General features: G+C 42.1%; 2 protein-coding genes across 2 annotated transcripts; both read left to right on the top strand.

Annotated features, from left to right (window-relative positions):
- Positions 1,048-2,583, top strand: LOC109225029. Its single transcript, XM_019389620.1, has 2 exons — positions 1,048-1,631; positions 1,695-2,583. Exons 1-2 carry the CDS (start codon positions 1,048-1,050, stop codon positions 2,581-2,583), a joined length of 1,473 nt encoding a protein of 490 aa, XP_019245165.1.
- On the top strand, positions 15,925-16,926 carry LOC109225028. Its single transcript, XM_019389619.1, has 2 exons — positions 15,925-16,169; positions 16,752-16,926. The coding sequence occupies exons 1-2, from the start codon at positions 15,925-15,927 to the stop codon at positions 16,924-16,926; spliced, it is 420 nt and encodes a 139-aa protein (XP_019245164.1).

Here is a 19,618-nt window from a genome sequence, read left to right as displayed (position 1 = left end):
TAAGGACTTTGATAGCTTGGTGGAGGTATATGGAGAAAGAGAATGGCAGAGGATAAAATGGAGGATATATGGAAGAAACTCAAAGACCTTAAGCCTTTATTTAAAAGGCTAAATGATGAAGAATATAAGGGCATTGCACAGATAATTGAGAATGCTAGGTGTGATCTCATCACAGTGCAAGAGAAGATACAAAGCAAATACACTGATAGTCTGCTAGAGCAAGAGAAACAAACACTACAGCAGTTAGAGAAATGGTCATTTATTGAAGAGAGTATTCTGAAGCAAAAGTCAAGGGTAAACTGGATCAAACTAGGTGATGCCAACACTAAGTATTTCTCTGCTATTATGAAAGAAAGAAGCCACAGAAAACAAATCTTGGAGATTACAACTATGGATGGAAGGAAGATATCTGATCCTGTTAGCATTAAAGAGGAGTTCATCAGCTTTTATAAAAACCTTATGGGATCTTCTGCTAAGTCTTTACCAGCAATCAATAAAGAGATAATGCAAAATGGTCTCAAACTCACTCATGATCAGCAGCACAGCCTAATTACTGAAGTGACAGAAGAAGAGGTGTATAAGGGTCTATGTGCTATCCATGAGGATAAGGCCCTAGGGGTTGATGGCTACAATTCATTGTTTTTCAGAAAAGCTTGGCATATAGTGAAGCAGGAGATTGTGCAAGCAGTTCACGAATTTTTCATTACTGGCAAGATTTACAAAGTCATAAATTGCACAGCAATTATACTTGTGCCTAAAGTGAGTAGCCCAACTACAGCAAAGGAATTCAGGCCTATTGCATGCTGCACTGTCTTATATAAGATCATTTATAAAATACTAGCAAATAGATTGCAAAAAGTAATTGCTAGTGTGATAAGTGAAGCTCAAGCAGGATTCATTCCAGGAAAAAAAATATCAGACAACATAATCCTATGTCATGAGCTTGTTAAGGCATACAGAAGGAAGAACTCCTCTCCTAGGTGCATGATCAAGATTGACTTAACAAAAGCATATGATTCTGTGGAATAGATCTTCTTAGAACAAGTGATGGCTGAACTAGGATTCCCTAACAGATTTCAACAGTGGGTGCTTGCCTGTGTCAAAACTGTAAGCTACTCTATAATTATTAATGGAGAACCTTCAGAACCATTCCCAGCTGCTAAGGGACTGAGGCAGGGAGATCCTATGTGCCCTTTCCTATTTGCAATTGCTATGGAATACTTGAGTAGATGTCTGAATGGATTGAAAAAAGAAAGGGGTTTCAAATATCATCTCAGATGTTCAAAAATAGGAATAACTCATCTGAGCTTTGCAGATGATTTGCTACTCTTGGGAGATGTGACTTCAATTACTCATCTACTACAATGCCTCAACCATTTCTATGGGGCATCAGGATTGAGAGCTAACCAGGAAAAGAGCTCAATTTTCTTTGGAGGAGTAACACATTTGGCAAGTGAAGAGATAGTGCATAAATTTGGATATCCTAGTGGAGAATTACCAGTCAAGTACTTAGGAGTCCCATTGTCCACCAAGAAGATGTCCATAGCTCAATGGCAGCCTCTCATTGAGAAAATGGTGGCCAGAATCTCATTATGGACTGGAAAGAAGCTTTCCTATGCTGGCCGGATTTAGTTAGTTCAATCTGTCCTATTTGGCATCCAAGCTTATAGGTCACAGTTATTCCTGATTCCTAGCAAAGTACCGAAGACAATTGAAGCATATTGCAGGAGCTATGTATGGTCAGGAGAAAATGTCATCACAAGAAGATCTTTAGCGGCTTGGGATAAAATATGTACACCTAAGAGTGCAGGTGGACTAAACATAATCAATCTCAAAGTTTGGAACATAGCAGCATCAACAAAGAACTATTGGAATCTTGCAAACAAGGGTGACAAAATGTGGATCAAATGGATACATGCTTATTACATAAAAGGGCGACAAATCTCTGACATGCCAATACCACAGCAAGCTTCTTGGCTAGTCAGGAAGGTGGTGGAGGCAAGGAGTTTAGTGGAAGCAATTCAAATTCAGACAAAGAATAACAGGAGCATTATTAGACAAATATACTACAAACTGGTGGGCCAATTACCAAGAATGGATTGGAAGGTGTTCATGTTTGGGAATGATGCAAGGGCAAAGGCTAAGTTCACAATGTGGCTATACATTCAAGACAGGATGATGACTAGTGATAGATTGGCTCGATGGGGGATGCAGGTGGATACTAAATGTGTACTATGCCAATCCTGTGATGAGAGCAGGAATCATATGTTTGTTGAATGCGAGTTTGCTAGGAGTATGTGGAAGAGATTGCTAAAATGGATACAAAGACGAACTTTCTGGGCAACCTCATGGGACCAGCATTGGAAATGGGAAATAGAGAATGCAAAAGGAAAATCAAGTAGAGCATCAGTTTTCAAAATGGTATATGCAGAGGCAATACATACAATCTGGAATGAGAGAAACCTCAGGATATTTGAGAAGCAAAGCAGGGAAGCTGAAGAATTAGCTAGAAATGTTGCATGTGTTTGTAATGTAAGAGCGACAACTCAAACTAGAATCCTCATGCAGCAACTTAGATTTTGAATGAAAAGTAGAATAACATATAGGAGTTGAGTTTAACCTTGATATTTGTATAGTTAGATAGGAAGAATAGGTGAGACAGGAGGCTGTGTGAAAGCCAACTGTGATTTTGTAAAGTTACATTGGTGATTAATGGAAAATGTTTAATTACCAACAAAAAAAAGCACACTCCTAATTTATTTCTTTTTTCCCTCTATTTCTTAATATATCGCTGGCAGAGGCATATTTAAATTAGGGGTTCCTGAGTTTAGGTAAACTCATGCTCACTTCCCTAGGTCATGTATATTACTGTGATATTTTTTTCAAAATTGCTTAAATATATATCTGTACACACAAGTTCAAAGAGTCATATTGCGTGGTGGTGAAGCCAGAAATTGCATTAAGGAGTGTCACAATATAAAAAATTAAATACGTGAAGAAATGAAGGGGAGCCTTGGCGTAGCTGGTAAAGTTACTGCCATGTGATCAGGAGGTCACGGGTTCGAGCCGTGGAACCAACCTCTTGCAAAAATGCAGGGTAAGGCTGTGTACGATAGACCCTAGTAGTCCGGCCCTTCCCGAACCCCGCGCATTACGGGAGCTTAGTGCACCGGGTTGCCCTTTACTATATAGTATATATTCACAAAAATTAATTTTTGTCCTAATTACTGAGTGTAATTTTTCGGCAAAAGGATGTCAACTGATACCCCTTAACCTAAGGCGGCTCCGACATGGCTATAGTGCAATGATTATTGGGTGAAACTTTACAAGTCAAATCGAAGTTTTAAATTTCATGGTTATCTTATTGTTGTTTTTCTGTTTTACTAGAATTGAGCTCGGATGTAATGGATTTAGGGTAAAGACGTAAAAGATTAAACTCACTTTTACTGTTGGATAAAAAGTACGCTTTGTATGGGTCAAAATCCGCCTTTAGAATATTCAGGCCGAGATAACATTACGGGAAGGATCCTCAAGTCATCATTTATTAAGATGGTCTGAGAAGCTGTACAGCCTGTGGTCGAGGAGTCAATGAGAGTCGCAGTCAAGACACCAACAAGAATCAGGGTGGAGGTCGAGTACCGGCGATAGAGCAGTAATGGCTAGTTTTCAAGACAGGATCTGAAAGAGAATATTTTAGTGGATATTCTAGCGAATATTCTTGACATTTGTACTATTAGGATTTCTTGGGAAGATATCCCATATGAATAGAAAAAGTAGACAGAAGAGGAGTGCATGTGAGATTCATTTTGTAAGAATAGCACTTTGACAAAGATTCGATTTTCACTCAATCAAATATCTACGTTTTGCTGAGATTCTCATCTACACTTTACCATCAGATTCGAGAAATTCTCGATTATTCTAGGATTTTTCCTTCAATCATTGTCAGGTGGAGAGTTCATTTATTCTACCCTTTATTGATTGAATCATTCCCCTTATCTACATAAATGCCATTTACTATTGCTCATTGAATATTATATGCTACATCACAGTTCTTGATTTTTAAAAAGCATTTATCACGTGGTGCCATTGCTATCCACATAGACACTTATCAACTACTTGTTCTAATATTAAGATCCAAGAATATTATTATTAACTAGGATTAACCTTTGCTAAGATAAATTTAATTATTTTAATCAAGATTTATATTTTTAGTCAAACAATTTGGCGCCGTCTGTGGGAATTTCTTAGTTAAATTTTTAGTTTCCTCTAGATCTACAACTAACGCAAGTCGCTAACGTCACAAAACTCAAGACCTCTTTTCTTTTTATGTGCAAAACTTAACATGGCAGGTAATCGAGAAGAAAGGGTGAGGATAACATGTGACTTCCCGATCAACCTCCTAAATGTCATCAAGGAGAGCTGTGAAACGGCGGGTGAAGACACGACGCCCAGTGCGTCCCCTAGGCGAGATGGGTCACCACCCCCAAACTGCAGCATAACTAAACCTCATGGTAAAGGAGCCTTTACGTCTGCAGAAGAAGGGGCACCCCCAGCTAATAAAAAGCTCCTTGAGGCGTGGTTGGCCGACACGCTGACAAGCATCCTCAACAAACCTGCTCCAGGCTCGACTGTAGAAACTGCAAGGACTAGAACAGTATAATAAATGGATGAGCAGTGCAACCAGCCACCCCTTCCAACGATAGGTATAACTCACAATGTCGTCAATAATGCAGGTGACAACACCCTCGCATCCATCCTAAATAGGATTGAAGAAATTGGGAACGAAAACAAGGCGCTCCGAGATCAGATGAAAGAACATCAAGAGCGAGTTGATAAAATACCAAACGCTCCTAAGTTGATACCGAAAAGGGACGCCGGCCGGTTCATAGAGCAACCGTACAGTGATGATGCAGCTCCGCATGCCATACCAAAAACCTTTAAAATGCTGCACTATCTCAAGATATACGACGGCACGACCGACCCGGATGTGACTCATTACATCACTGCCGTAAAAGGCAATGACCTCGCCAAAGAACAAGTGTCCTCCATTTTGCTGAAGAAGTTCGGTGAAACCCTCAAGGGAGAAGCATTAACATAGTATTCACAGCTACCATCACGCTCTATAGAAACTTTCGAAGAGATGGCCGACAAGTTCGTAATGGCCCATGCCAGAGCCAAGAAGGCCAAGGCGAGAGTAAAAAACATCTTTTAAATTAAATAGGCCCTAGGAGAGGGACTAAGGGACTTCCTCGCCCGGTTCAACCGAGTAAGGATGACTTTGCCAAACGTATCCGTAGGGATGGCGGTCGCAGCCTTTCAGAACGGGTTGAGTAGGGATGGTTAGAGAGCGACTAGGAAACTGTTGAACCGGTTGATGAAGAATCCCCCAACCACTTGGGACGAAATCCACAACGCTTATTGTGCCGAGGTCTGAGCAGACGAGGACGGCATTAACGGACCAACTCATCGACGCATCAACCGGGCATGAGCTACTAAGTTTCCTGGACGCTTACTCAGGTTATAATCAAATCCTCATGGAAGAAGAGGATCAGGAAAAACCCACATTGATCACCCACCAAGCAACGTATTGCTAAAAGGTCATGCCCTTTGGACTAATGAATGTGGGGTGACTTATCAAAGGTTGGTGACAAGGATGTTCAAGGTTCAGCTCGGTAAAACAATGGAAGTATGCATAGACGACATGCTGGTCAAGTCCAAAGGAGGAGAAGATCACATCGACAATGTGAAAGAAACTTTCAACATACTCAAACAGTACGGAATGAAACTGAACCCGGAGAAGTGTGGGTTCGGTGTAGTCTCAGGAAAGTTCCTGGGTTTTCTGGTATCACAGCAAGGAATCGAGGTAAACCACGACCAAATCGAATCCATTGAGGGGATACCAGAGCTCTTGACTACCAAAAAACAGGTCCAAAGGTTGACTGGCCGCATCGCCTCCCTATCAAGGTTCATCTCGTGGTCGTCGGATAGGTGCCATAAGTTCTTTGGCGTACTTAAGAAAGAAAACAGCCTCCAATGGACTTCTGAGTGCCTCCAATCTCTGTGAGAACTAAAGGCATACCTGTCGTCGCCGCCCTTGCTTTCAAAACCAGAGCCGGGGGAGCGTCTCCTCGTTTACCTAGCTGTATTCGAGGTAGCTGTAAGCGCAGTCCTGATTCGAGAAAACAAAGGTACGCAATCTCCCATCTATTACATTAGCAAAACACTAGTCGACGCCGAGACGAGGTACCTGCACCTCAAGAAACTGGCTTTGGCCTTAAATATAGCTTCACGAAAGCTTAGACCATATCCAATGGCACCCTATCTCGGTCGTCATAACTTTTCCCTTAAGAATCATTTTACATAAACCCGAAGTATCGGGAAGGCTGGCCAAATGGGCCATCGAGCTAAGCGAGCACGATATCACGTACCAGCCGCGAACGGCGATAAATTCACAAGTGCTCGCTGAATTCGTCGCCTACTTCAGCGTAAAAATAATGCCCGAAGTCGAAAGGGAATTCGTCCAAACTTCCCCCCAAATACAAGACCTTGGGGTCCTATACACCGATGTCGCATCCAACGCGTCGGGATCCGGGCTGGGACTAGTACTTGAAGTCCCAACAGGCGAAGTAATTGGCCAGTCCATAAGGTGCCCGGATATGACTAAAAATGAGGCCGAGTATGAGGCTGTAATTGCAGGTTTGAGACTAGAGCTCAAGTATGAGGCTAAATGGTAAAAACTATACTGTGATTCCCAGCTCGTAGTCAACCAAGTCACAGGGACTTTCCAAATAAAGTAGCAAAGATTGGAAAAATACCAGTCCGAAATCTGCAAGCTACTGCCCGAGTTCGAGAATGCTAGCTCGACCAAATCCAACGAGAACAGAACGCCGAAGCAGATGGCCTCGCTAAACAAGTAGTGGCAACCAAAAACATCATAACCGAAGACAAAAACGTGGTCCATCTCCTCAACTCATCGCTAGACCAAGTCGAGGTAAGAACCATAAATTTAACTTGGGACTGGCGCAATCGAATTATGGTATACTTGCAAGACGGCACACTCTTAGGCGATAAAAAAGAGGCCAAGAAATTGAGAATGCAAGCGGCCAGATACAGTATCCTCCGTAATGACCTGTATAAGAGAACTTATGGCGACCCTTTAGCGAAGTACCGGGGCCCGAACCAAACTCAGCGCGTCCTTGAAGAAGTCCACAAAAGGTATTGCGGGGCTCACTCTGGCAATCGGGCACTGGCCAGATGCCTCATACGGGAGGGATATTACTGGCCCACCAAGAAAAAAGAGGTCGCAGACTTCGTGAAGACATACAAGCAATGCCAAAAGTACGCCCCAATAATTAACCAAGAGGGCGAACACCTCCATTCGGTCATCTCACCTTGGCCGTTCATCAAATGGGGAATAGACATCGTGGGCCCCCTCCCGGCAGGGTGAGGTAATGTACGATTCCTTTTGGTTTTAACTAACTATTTCTCTAGATGGGTGGAAGCAGGAGCATTAGCCCAAATACGGGAACAGGATGTAATCACCTTTATATGGAGAAATATCATATGAAGGTTCGGCCTTCCCAAAGAGATCAATTGCGACAACGGACCCTAGTTCACGGGAAAGAAACCAATCGAATTCTTCGAGAAATGGCATATTAAAAGGATACTCTCGACCCGTACCACCCCGCGGGCAATGGGCAAGCAGAGTCCTCCAACAAATCGATACTAAACATCATGAAGAAAAAACTTGAAGACGCCAAGGGACTGTTGCCGGAAATACTACCAGAAGAGTTGTGGGCTTACCGAACAACTCCAAAAATGAGCACATGAGAGATGCCCTACTCTTTGGTCTATGGGACTGAGGCAGTAATACCAGTCGAGGTCGGACAGCCCAGCCAGACACAAGAGAGCGGCGCAAGCAACGACGAGAGTAGAAGGTAGGAATTCAACGAAGTCGACGAACGAAGAGATATGGCCTATAAAAGAATGATCGCCCAAAAACAACAAGCAAAACACTATTATAACAAGAAAGCAAAGGTCGGGCAGCTCAAAGTCGGGGACTACGTACTGAAAGCTAAAACTCAAGCGAGCAAGTATCCCAGGGAATGCAAGCTGGGATCAAAATGGGACGGTCCGTATAAACATAGCAAAAGTAAATAAAGGTTCATTCCAACTAGAAACAATGGAAGCAAAGCTACTACCAAACAGCTGGAATATCAGCCATCTCAAATACTTCAACTTTTAAGAGAAAAAGCGCATCCCAAGTTGTACTCTTTTTCCCTCATTTGAGTCTATTCCCAATTGGGTTTTCTTAAGGAGGTTTTTAACGAGGTGACGAAGGGAACACATTAGGTTGAAGTACGCGAAGGCGGGGTCGTGCTTGCTATTTCGTTGCTCGACCTCTCAATATTCTCCAGGTCAACCAATGAAGGGACTATATAGACTGAGACTGGAACTCCAGCCAACACCCGAAGAACTTGTAAATTTCTTCAAGTATGTACGTTCATCAACACATTTTCTATAAAAAGGTTATGTTCGACCCCGTTCGAACAAACACCTATCGACCCTCCGCCGCAATTCTAACAAAAGGTTTTTTCGACCCAGTTCGAACAAACACCTATCGGGCCTCGGCCATAATTCTAACAAAAGGTTATGTTTGACCCCGCTCGAAAAAACACATATGGGCCCTCGATCGTAATTCTAACAAAAGTTTATGTTCGACCCCGTTCAAACAAACACCTATTGGCCCTCAGACGTAATTCTAACAAAAGGTTATGTTCGACCCCGCTCGAAAGAACACCTATCGACCCTCGACCACAATTGTATCAAAAAGTTATGTTCGACCCCGTTCGAACAAACACCTATCGGCCCTCGGCCGTAATTTTAACAAAAGGTTATGTTCGACCCTGCTCGAACAAACACCTATCGGCCCTCGGATGCAATACTATAAAAGGTTGCGTTCGACACGTTCGAACAAACACCTATTGGTTACCGACCGTATCTCAACACAACAACAAACAAAAAAACAACACAAACAAAGGGAAAAAGTGAAACAGGCAAACAGTAGAAGCAAAATATACAAATACAAAAAGTAAATCGCTGGAAGGGAAGGAGATACAGAAAACGACTTTGACATTTCATACTTAAACATTTTTACAAAGGCTCACGAAGACGCCGGTAAAAGTACACAAAAGATTACAAGGCAAAATTAATACTATTGATCGTCGCCACCACGATCTGCAGTGCCTTCACCATCTTGGCTACTGGTACCCTCACCACCTCGATCACTCCCCACATTGTCCGTCCGCGCCCTTAGGATAAGCGGTGTCGTACCAAGCATTATCTTCAAGCCAGTCCATGCCTTCATCATCCCCCTCATCGCCCTCGAGAGTGGCGAGATCATACTGCACGCGACTCGAGCCTCACAGGCCTTAACACGAACATCCTAAAGGGTGAGCTCGAAAATGGACCTCGTCTCATGCAGATCTCGATACACCTCCAATTGAGCCTCAGCGTGAATCCATTCCTCATAAAATTCCCGAGGAACATTGGGAAATTCCTAAGTATGAGAAGATGAGGGTTGTGCAAGCAGTTGAGCCTTCTCAGCTTCCAAGGCGACCACCCGATTATGAAGGAGGGTGTTATCCTTCTCTAGTTCTCCGACCCTCCCCTCTAATCGGTCCTCCATAACCTTCGCTATGGACTGGTCGTTCTCATGATCGGCCTAGAGTGTGTTGTTCTCTAGCTCAAGCATATCCAATTTCCTCTGAGTGTCCAAACCAAAAGATTCCGCCTTCTCGAGCTCGCTCTACTTCTTAGTAACTTCACTATTAAGGCTCTCTAGCTGAAGCCGACATTCTTCCAACTGCCTTCACAGTTCGACCACTTGCGCTTGAAGGTCACTACATTGGGCCTCCACGCCCTTGCTAATCTCAAGCTCCTCTTCCTTACTCCTCAACGTCCCCTTGAGGACACTGCATTTCTCAATGGACTTCACCAGTTCATCATCTTTCTCCTTCAGCTCATTTCAAAGGGCCTGCATGTCGCCACCCTCGTCAAGTCACCAACGAAACTCCCGGTACTTGCATCAATACTCAAAGTACTTATTCTTCAGCCTCACAAAAAAATTCCTACACCTCTCCTCCTTTCGGGCGCTCTCGATCTCCAAAATCACCGTCTGCGATCAAGAAAGGAAAAGAAGTAAGTCTGAAACAGAAACACCCAAAGAACAAAGACAAGAAGAAGAGAATAACAAAACACTAAAAACTCACTCTAAGGCAAGGCCAACAATATTCCTCGACGGAGTAGCGTCATTCAACTCTTTAAGGGTCTTACCCTCTATCTCGGAACAAAGAGGCCGAGGGCGGGGACCACGTCCTCCGTATGCTTCAACAAATCACGATCTATAGGGATTGCAATGGTCCTCGTAGACCCCTCCAACCTTACCTCAAGTTGGGTAAACCCTTTCTCCACCATCCTTAGGTCGCCCGCATCGACATCCGAACCCATCTCATAGCCTTCCTCGGCAACGTCTTTGCCCCTCTCATTGGCCGACAAAGAACTATCAGTTGGCTTTGAAGTTGACGACTCCTCTTGTCGTGAAGTATCGAGAACTCTAATGGCTAACCTTTCTGCCACCGCCATCACAGAAGGAAGAGACGTACCCACATCGACCTCCGTTAACCATAGAATCTCGGACACCGGCTCGACATCGTCTCCGATGATAATGGTCGCCATCTCGCACAGCAAAAAGTCTCCCTCTATTAGGTCTACACCCTGGGCGACCCCATCACTAGTATCTACAAATCTCCTCTTGCGAGGCATCAAGTCTTCCATGCTAGGTGCAAGCTCCTCCTCGTCTTCGTCTATAATACGGTATAATGAAGATGCCGAGGAAGGAGCGGGGAAAGACGCACCAGCAAGGGAACCGAGGCACAAGCAGAGGCGGCCACGACCAAAGGAGGAATTGGGGCATGAGCCGAAGAGGATATGATTGAGGAGGGAGCGAAAGTCGAGGCCTGTGCGTTCTTCCTCTTTCGGAACGCGGGTACGGGAACTTTTGACTTCTTCGAGGACCCCCTAGCTAAAGTTAAGGAAAGTATAAAGGAAAAAGGAGGTCGGCAAAAGTAAACCAAAAAGAGAAATAACTAAGAGGCCGACGATAAGAATGACTTGCCAGTCAAAGGGAGATGAGGCCCAAACCTTTTGAAGAAGCCAGACCTCTCGCGTATCCCCACGATGTGAGGAAGGAGCCGACCAACCCAGTCGGAAATATCGTCAACCGAAGAGGGAGGTAAGCGTGTAGCTCATCAACAGGACAAAAGGTTAGATTCACGACCAAACACGAAAGAAAAATCAGATACTTATAAATGAGGAGGGTATGCACTTACGAGTACAATTCCAAGCCTCAGGAAAATCTTCGGCGTTGGCCACCGCATCCTCAGTTCTAACATAAAAGAAGTTGATTCAGAACTAGCAGTTAGCTTTGTCATCCATCTTCACCACCAAGCATTTACCTCCTCGGTGGTGAAGATTTAGCTGGGGGCAAACAGGTGCGTCAAATGTCGAAGTATGAGTTCGACCCCGGCCAGCTCCGCGAATTTTGGTGACATCCTCATGAGTTTGTAAACATACGACGCAAGCTGAGCCGGGCGGAAGCCGTAATATCTACAAAACTCCTCCGCCAGCGAAAGGAGAGAAAGAGTGTAGCCGACGTGAAGGCCGTATTTAGCCTTAAGCTCTACCAATAGACCTCCTTCATTGCTGATTTAAAGGTTCCACGGTCAACTTCAGGCAATTTCGAGAAATTAGACCTGGTATCAAGGTTACGAGGAACTATCTCCTCCATCGTTGGGAAGCCTCCATCCTCGGTGGCGGTGGTGGGGATGTTCTCCGCATGAGGGGGAAATACCATCGATAAAAGGACCGCATCACTTCCTTCGCTAGACTCAGAAGGTACGTTAGGCATATTTCCACATAAAGAGAAAGAATTACCGAACAGTGGAGATTGAAAAAAACAAGGATCTCCGGAACAGAGGAGGAAAAAGCACATCAATAGGAAAGAAGGGAGAGGATATACGGTTTTGATACAGGAACTCTGAAAACTTTTGATTTATACCCTCATATCCCTATTTATAAGGATTCAGGCATCAGAACCGAAAAATCAGCTCATCATTACCTGGCACCGGAACCAAAGCAGCAGGTCCAATCAGGAATCACACACAAAACGAAGTAGCGCATCAGGAATAGGCGTTATGATGATGTATGACATCATGATATCATCTTGATTCATGAGCAACATAACTCCAACAAACTGAACATGAGACGAAGCGTTCAAAATTTGTGGCTCACGAAAGTCCACGTCGTTAGTTCGCCACAATCATCTCGACCCCGGTTATCTCACCCAACCATTTCGACCGCAATGAACATAATCCGCTCATCAAGCCCGCCTGAGGCCAGCCTCAATAAGCGGAGGGACTAACTGTATGGGACAAAATCCGCCTTTAGAATATTCAGGCCGATATAAGATTACGGGAAGGATCCTCAAGTCATCATTTATTAAGATGGTCGGAGAAGGCGTACAGCCTGTGGTCGAGGAGTCGATGAGAGCCGCAGTCAAGACACCAACAAGAATTAGGGTCGAGGTCGAGTACCGGCGATAGAGCAGTAATGACTAGTTTTCAAGATAGGATCTGAAAGAGAATATTCTAGTGGACATTCTAGCAAATATTCTTGACATTTGTACTATTAGGGTTTCTTGGGAAGATATCCCATATAAATAGAAAAAGGAGACAGAAGAAGAGGGCATGTGAGATTCATTTTGTAAGTATAGCACTTTGACAAAGATTCGGTTTTCACTCAATACAAATATCTACTTTTTGTTGAGATTCTCATCTACACTTTATCATCAGATCCGAAAAATCCTCGATTATTCTAGGATTTGTCCTCCAATTATTGTGAGGTGAAAAGTTCATTTATTCCACCATTTATTGATTGAATTATTCTCCTTATCTACATAAATGCCATTTACTATTGCTTATTGAATATTGTATGCTACATCACAGTTCTTGATTTTTAAAAAGCATTTATCACGTGGTGCCGTCGCTATCTACTAAACACTTATCAACTACTTATTCTAATATTAAGATCCACAGATATTATTATTAACTAGGATTAGCCTTTGTTTAGATAAATTTAAGAGTTAATACCCTTAAACCCGCCTAAACTATACGATTTTTGTCAGTACCCTACCTAAACTATCGAGTGTCCCCGAAAACCCCCTGAACTATATCCCCCTTTGTAATAAAACCCCCTCGTCGCTTATGTGGCATATTGTGTGAAATCAGTTACGCAAGAGCGCGTGAAGGGTGAAAATCAGCATGAAAAGGGGCCCACCTGACAGCTTGAATAACGGCTAATTAGCTCATTTATTTAAAAATCTTATATTTTATCCCTTTTTCTTTATATTACATCATCTTCTCCATTATTTCACCTTTCTTCTCCATTTCTTTACCATTTCTTCACCTTTCTTCATCCTTTTTATCTCTTTCTTCATCTTAATCCGTTTGAAATTCTATCTCTGTTTATTGAGTTTATTTTTTAGCTTTTGCATTTTATCCATCCTTCATTGTTACCCAAATTAATTTGAAAGAAGAACACCCATTGTAGAAGAGTTATGAGGTTTAACACCTCAAAAAAAAGACCCAAGAATTTTTTTACTACGAACTAAATCGCAGCACCTACCTATTATAATTTCACAACAAAATTAATAGGGAATAAAGAATAAAACTTGTATTGAAGCAATCTTCTTTAATAATCTTCAGATTCTTCAAAGAATCAGAGGAAGATATTTCACCAGCAAAACCCTAAGCCCTAATTTTGTTCTGATTCACTAGCAAAACTTCATCTTTATTCCAAATTCAAAATAGCAGCGACTAGTTTTGAAGAGGAATCGATGGTAGCAGCGACTAGTTTTGAAGAGAAATCAGAGGAAGATGATCGGAGAAGAGATGTTGAAGGTCCGATGAGAGTTTTCTCTGATGAGAGTAAAAGGATATTTTTTTGACTGAGAGTGAATGACCTACTTTACTGAAGGGAACGAGTAAAAACTCACCCAATTTTTTTGACTGAGAGTAATTAACTTATTTTAGGCTAATTAAGTCGATTTTATGATTAATTAGATTAATTATCCACGTGGCATGCCACATGGCATGTTTTATAATTTATTTAGAGCGTGTATCATACGCACTAGGGCTAATGCGATTGGGCGATTTTATTACGAAGGGGGATATAGTTCAGGGGGTTTTCGGGGACACTCGATAGTTTAGGTAGGAAACTGACAAAAATCGTGTAGTTTAGGCGGGTTTGAGAGTATTAACTCTAAATTTAATTATTTGAACCAAAATTTATATTTTTGGTCAAACACGCTTCAATTAATTAACTTCAAGAAAGATGTAGACTTACTGTGGATTAGAAGGGTTCCTGCTATGCGTGGACAAAAGGAATTGTAAATGCAGCATTACGATTAGATATTATGGGAGACAGAGATAATATATTGGTACTTTCGGGGGTAAAACTGAGAGTTGGGAAGATTGTTAGTGCGATTAATGATGATAAGCCTAACTTATAACCCTGTGGGGCATGACCTTATTCCAATTAATTTCCACAATATCCTTTTGAGAACTTTAATTTCTCACATGCATCGTCTTGTAGATATATATACTGCAACTCTGGCCTATATATTCATTTGCGGTGTTTTTAATCTTGAATGGCATTGAAAAGTGAATATACTGTGGGCTCTAAAGAAAAGAGTCAAATGGCTGCTCGATGCACGAAGTATTACGAGTTCATACAGGGTCCGAAGAAGAGACACACTTTAAGGGAGGCGTGATGTAGACAGTCTAATAGAAGCATCAATGACTGATCCCATGGCTCGAACCCGTAACTGATATGTCACTCAGAGACAATTTTATTGTTGCTCCAAAACTCTCCTTCAAAGAAAAGCGTCAAATAAAAGGGGGAAAAACATTTGTAGTTTATGCTTTTATGCGTCAAATAAAAGGGGGAAAAACATTTGTAGTTTATGCTTTTATTATTAATGACGGAAACAGAAAGTTGTTCAAAGTTTTGTGATACTTTTTATGAACAATGTGTTACTTGGATTTAGATAGAGTTAACTTATTCCTCATGCTTTGAACACACATATTTAGCACGTCATGACTTGATAGGATTTACTTCAAATATACAAATAATCACGATTCACGGTTCATGTTTGTAGCCATCATTTATATTTTGTCCAAAACCAGAAAGGAGAAAAAGAAAGGAAGTATGACTACTTGTTAAAATAAACTACTTGCTAGTAACTTGGATTAAAGTCAAAGAGGTGTAATTGATCGATATTCAATGTCAACAAGTATTACTGTATTACTGTCGATGTAGAAGTCATGTAACTGCACAGAAAGTAGGTCATGTCTATTTATTTCTTTGTGTAAATAGGTTATGGATCTGGCTATTTGAAAGTTAAAATACTAAAATTACGTTGAAAATTAAAGATAAACCACATCATAAATAAAACTACTATTGTCAAATTTCTCTATAATAGCACTTTTCACCATAACGGTCAAGTTTTATGCCGCTCAAAGAATTTGCCTACAACAACAGTTACCATGCTAGTATTCAGATGGACCCGTTCAAGGCTTTATATGGTAGAAGATGTAGATCTCCCATTGGGTAGTTCGAGATTGGTGAAGCAGAATTGATAGGACCAGACCTCGTGCATCAGTCTATGGAGAAGGTTAAGGTCATTAAGAATAGTTGAAAACTGCTCAAAGTCGTCAAAAGTCCGATTCAGATGTTCATCACAGAGATTTGGAGTTCAAAGAAGATGATTGGGTATTCTTGAAGGTTTCCCTCATGAAGGATGTAATGCGGTTTGGTAGGAAAGGGAAATTGAGTCCGAGGTATGTCGGGTCGTATGAAATCATTCAGAGGATTGGTCAGGTGGCTTACGGGCTTGAACTACCTCCAGAGATGTCTTCAGTGCACCTGGTGTTTCATGTGTCCATGTTGAGAAAGGAGGTTGGAGATCTGTCACTTATTGTACCAGTTGAGACTATTGAGGTTAATGAAGAACTGACCTATGAAGAAATTCCGGTTGTCATTCTTGATAGGCCAGTCCGAAAGCTAAGAAATAAAGAAATTACCTCCGTGAAAGTGTTATGGCGAAACCAACAGGTTGAAGAGGCTACTTGGGAGGCCGAGGAAGAAATGAAGAAGAAGTAACCTCACTTGTTTGAATAGCTATGTAATCGTGTCTATGAAATTGTTCCCTATGAATTATGTATGGCTTGTACATTTTATGCTCAGGGTGTTCCCTTTCTAGTAATATATTGCTTATGAGGCCACGGGTGGTGTTGTATCATATTATGTTGCATCGTTGATTATGTATATGTTGTTAGGATTGGTTTTTGGGTATTTTCTGGCAGGTGGATAGGCTCAATTACAGGGGAGACTCTGGCGAAATTTTTGGAAATTTAGGGAGTTAGAAAAATTTGGAACTGTTGGTGTGTGGTGTAGCAACTGAGTCACATTGGATGCTAATGGTAAACTTTGACCCTCATTCGAGGACGAATGATCTTAAGTGGGGGGGGGAGGGGAGGGGGATGTAAGGCCCCGTAAATTTTTACCAAAACCCGAAATTTTGTGGTGCTGAGGTAGACGTATGTGTTAATGATTGTAGAGATTCTTCACAGCGAGCTTGCGAGCCGCGATACAGACTTTTGGGTTGAACAGTACACTGAGGAGTTAAAGAAAAATATTCGGAAGAAAAAGATATTTCTGCGGCCCACTATGCGGCCACAGAATCACTTTGCGGGCCACAGAGTGAAGCAGAAAACTGGGCAAGTTTGGATGACATTTTGCGGTTGATTATGCAACCGCACAATCATTTCGCGGGCCGCACATCAACGCAAAATCAACATGGAAATTTCCCGGAGGGAAGTTCTGCGGTGCATTTTACGATCGCAAAACGGCCGCATACCCATGCAGAGATGCCAATTCCGAAGGACCATTTCGCGGACCGCATATTCTATTTCGGAGCTTCATTTTTGGGGTACTTATAACCCGACCCCATTTCGTTATATAGGCGCTATGGACCATTTCTTAAGTAAAGACCTGATATTTTGAGAGTGGGAGAGTACTCTAAAGTGGGAGAAAGTTCCTTAACCAATTGTTCCTCAATTCTTACTCAAATCTTGGAAGATTAATAAGGAAAACTCACTAGATCTTCATCCTAGGGGTAAGATTCTACACCGCAACCCTCAATTTCAAAATTTAACTAAAAATGGGTAATTAGTAAGGAAACTCATAGGTGTGGGAGTTATTCATCATGCATGCATGTGTTATCAAAGGGTGTAGGAATAAGGTTGAGCTAAAAATGGTAGAAAATAGTTGTGGGATGATGGGATCCACCATAGGAGGACCTTGAAGCCTTAATTCTCACCTAGTGTTTGATAAAATGCTCAAATAAGTTTGAACCATGATCATCTTCCTAATTTTTGGTTCAATTTGTTATGTTTCCAAAATAGATCGATGTTGCTACGTTTTTCGGAACATTTTAGAGTTTAAGGAAGCTCAAGTGAGGAATATTGACTAAACTCTTCTCTTAGAATCGAACCCCACATTACCCTTATAAGTTCCGAGTTGTTCATCATAAATTGATTATTTTGAATAAGCTTTGTGACAAAGATATATGTTCAATACGTATTCCAAATGTTCTTATTATGTTGTGCTACTATTTAAGGATGTGTCCAAGGTATGGATTTCATATCTAAATATTATAACTCCAAGTTGTGTTTCAAATGAAAGTTATTATGCCAAATTGTGTAGAGGTTCTGACTGAGATTACACCACCACCCGCATACATTGGGGTGAGGCAGCAGGGCCGCTTTTTATAGGATTTTTGATATTGTTGTTACACCTCCACCGGCATACATTGGGGTGAGGCGGCAGGGCCGCTTTTTGTAGGGTTTTTGTATTTTTGTTACACCTCCACCGCATACATTGGGGTGAAGCGGCAAGGCCACTTTGTGTAGGATTTTGGTATGGTGTTACACCTCCACCCGCATACATTGGGGTGAAGCGGCAAGGCCACTTTGTGTAGGATTTTGGTATGGTGTTACACCTCCACCCGCATATATTGGGGTGAGGCGGCAGGGCCGCTATGTGTAAGTTGGTAGTGTTGTTATTACACCTCCACTCGCATATATTGGGGTGAGACGGCGAGGCCGCTTTATTTAAAGTTGGTTATAGAGGATCCCGACTTAAAATTTATAAATGTTATTGAAAGCTCTTGATAAATTTGCTTTGGTTTTAACAGCTATCTATTCCATGCTACTGTTACCATGATTCATCATATTCATGTTGTATTTCCAAGTCCTTGATTAGGTGTTTGGTTTTCATACTAGGACTATTCGACATGTACTAACGTCCTTCTTGTCGGGGGCACTGCATCTTTTAATGGATGCAGGTGGTTCCGCAGCAGAAGGTATTGACCAGTGATAGCGGTACTCATTCTTCCCAGCTGATTTGGTGAGCCCCACTTCACTCCGGGGGCGTGCATCATTTGTCTCGTGTGTATTATTACGTTTTGAGGATAGCCGGAGCCTTGTTGCCGGCACTATCATTGTACTCTTATGTATCAATTAGATGCTCCGTAGACATAGTATGGGTTGTGTATTGGTGTGAAAAAGTTAAACTAATGATGTCATAATTGTATTACATGCTTCCACTATTAAACTAGGGTTGTGAAATATAATATTTTGGAGACTTATAAATGATGCAACTAATGGTACTAAACTGGAGTGATTCACATGACTATCTCATTGTCCAATTAATGAAATGTATCCATTCCTTATTTATGGGTAATTTGGGTAGTAGGTAATCTAGCAGGCTTGTTCGGTCGGATTATCTCGGTTGCCGGTCGCGCTTCCTGAGGTTTTGGCGTGACAAATTTGGTAGTAAAATTATTTTTTATGTTATGTTATAATATATATTCTCCATAATAGCACTTTTCTTTCCAAATCCCGGCCAAAAAACCGAGGATCTCCCGGCCAAAAACCGAGGAGCCTTTTCTTTCCAAATCCCGGCCAAAAAATCGAGGATCTCCCGGCCAAAAATCGAGGAGCCTTTTCTTTTAAAATCCCGGCCAAAAAACCGAGGATCTCCCAGCCAAAAACCGAGGATCTCCCAGCCAAAAAATCGAGAAGCTTTTTCTTTCTAAATCCCGGCCAAAAACCGAGGATCTCCCGGCCAAAAACCGAGGAGCCTTTTCTTTCCAAATCCCGGCCAAAAAACCGAGGATCTCCCGGCAAAAAAACCGAGGAGCTTTTTCTTTTCAAAACCCGGCCAAAAAATCGAGGATCTCCCGACCAAAAAACCGAGGAGCTTTTCTTCCAAATCCCGGCAAAAAAAAAATCGAGGATCTCCCGGCAAAAAACCGAGGAGCCTTTTCTTTCCAAATCCCGGCCAAAAAACCGAGGATCTCCCGGCCAAAAAACCGAGGAGCTTTTTCTTTCCAAATCCCGGCCAAAAAACCGAGGATCTCCCGGCCAAAAAACCG

The sequence above is a fragment of the Nicotiana attenuata genome, chromosome 4 (assembly GCF_001879085.1).
Source record: "Nicotiana attenuata strain UT chromosome 4, NIATTr2, whole genome shotgun sequence".
Classification (NCBI taxonomy): Eukaryota; Viridiplantae; Streptophyta; class Magnoliopsida; order Solanales; family Solanaceae; genus Nicotiana; species Nicotiana attenuata.
Note: the sequence above shows the minus strand (reverse complement) of the source record. Positions and strands in the feature narration are given on the sequence as shown.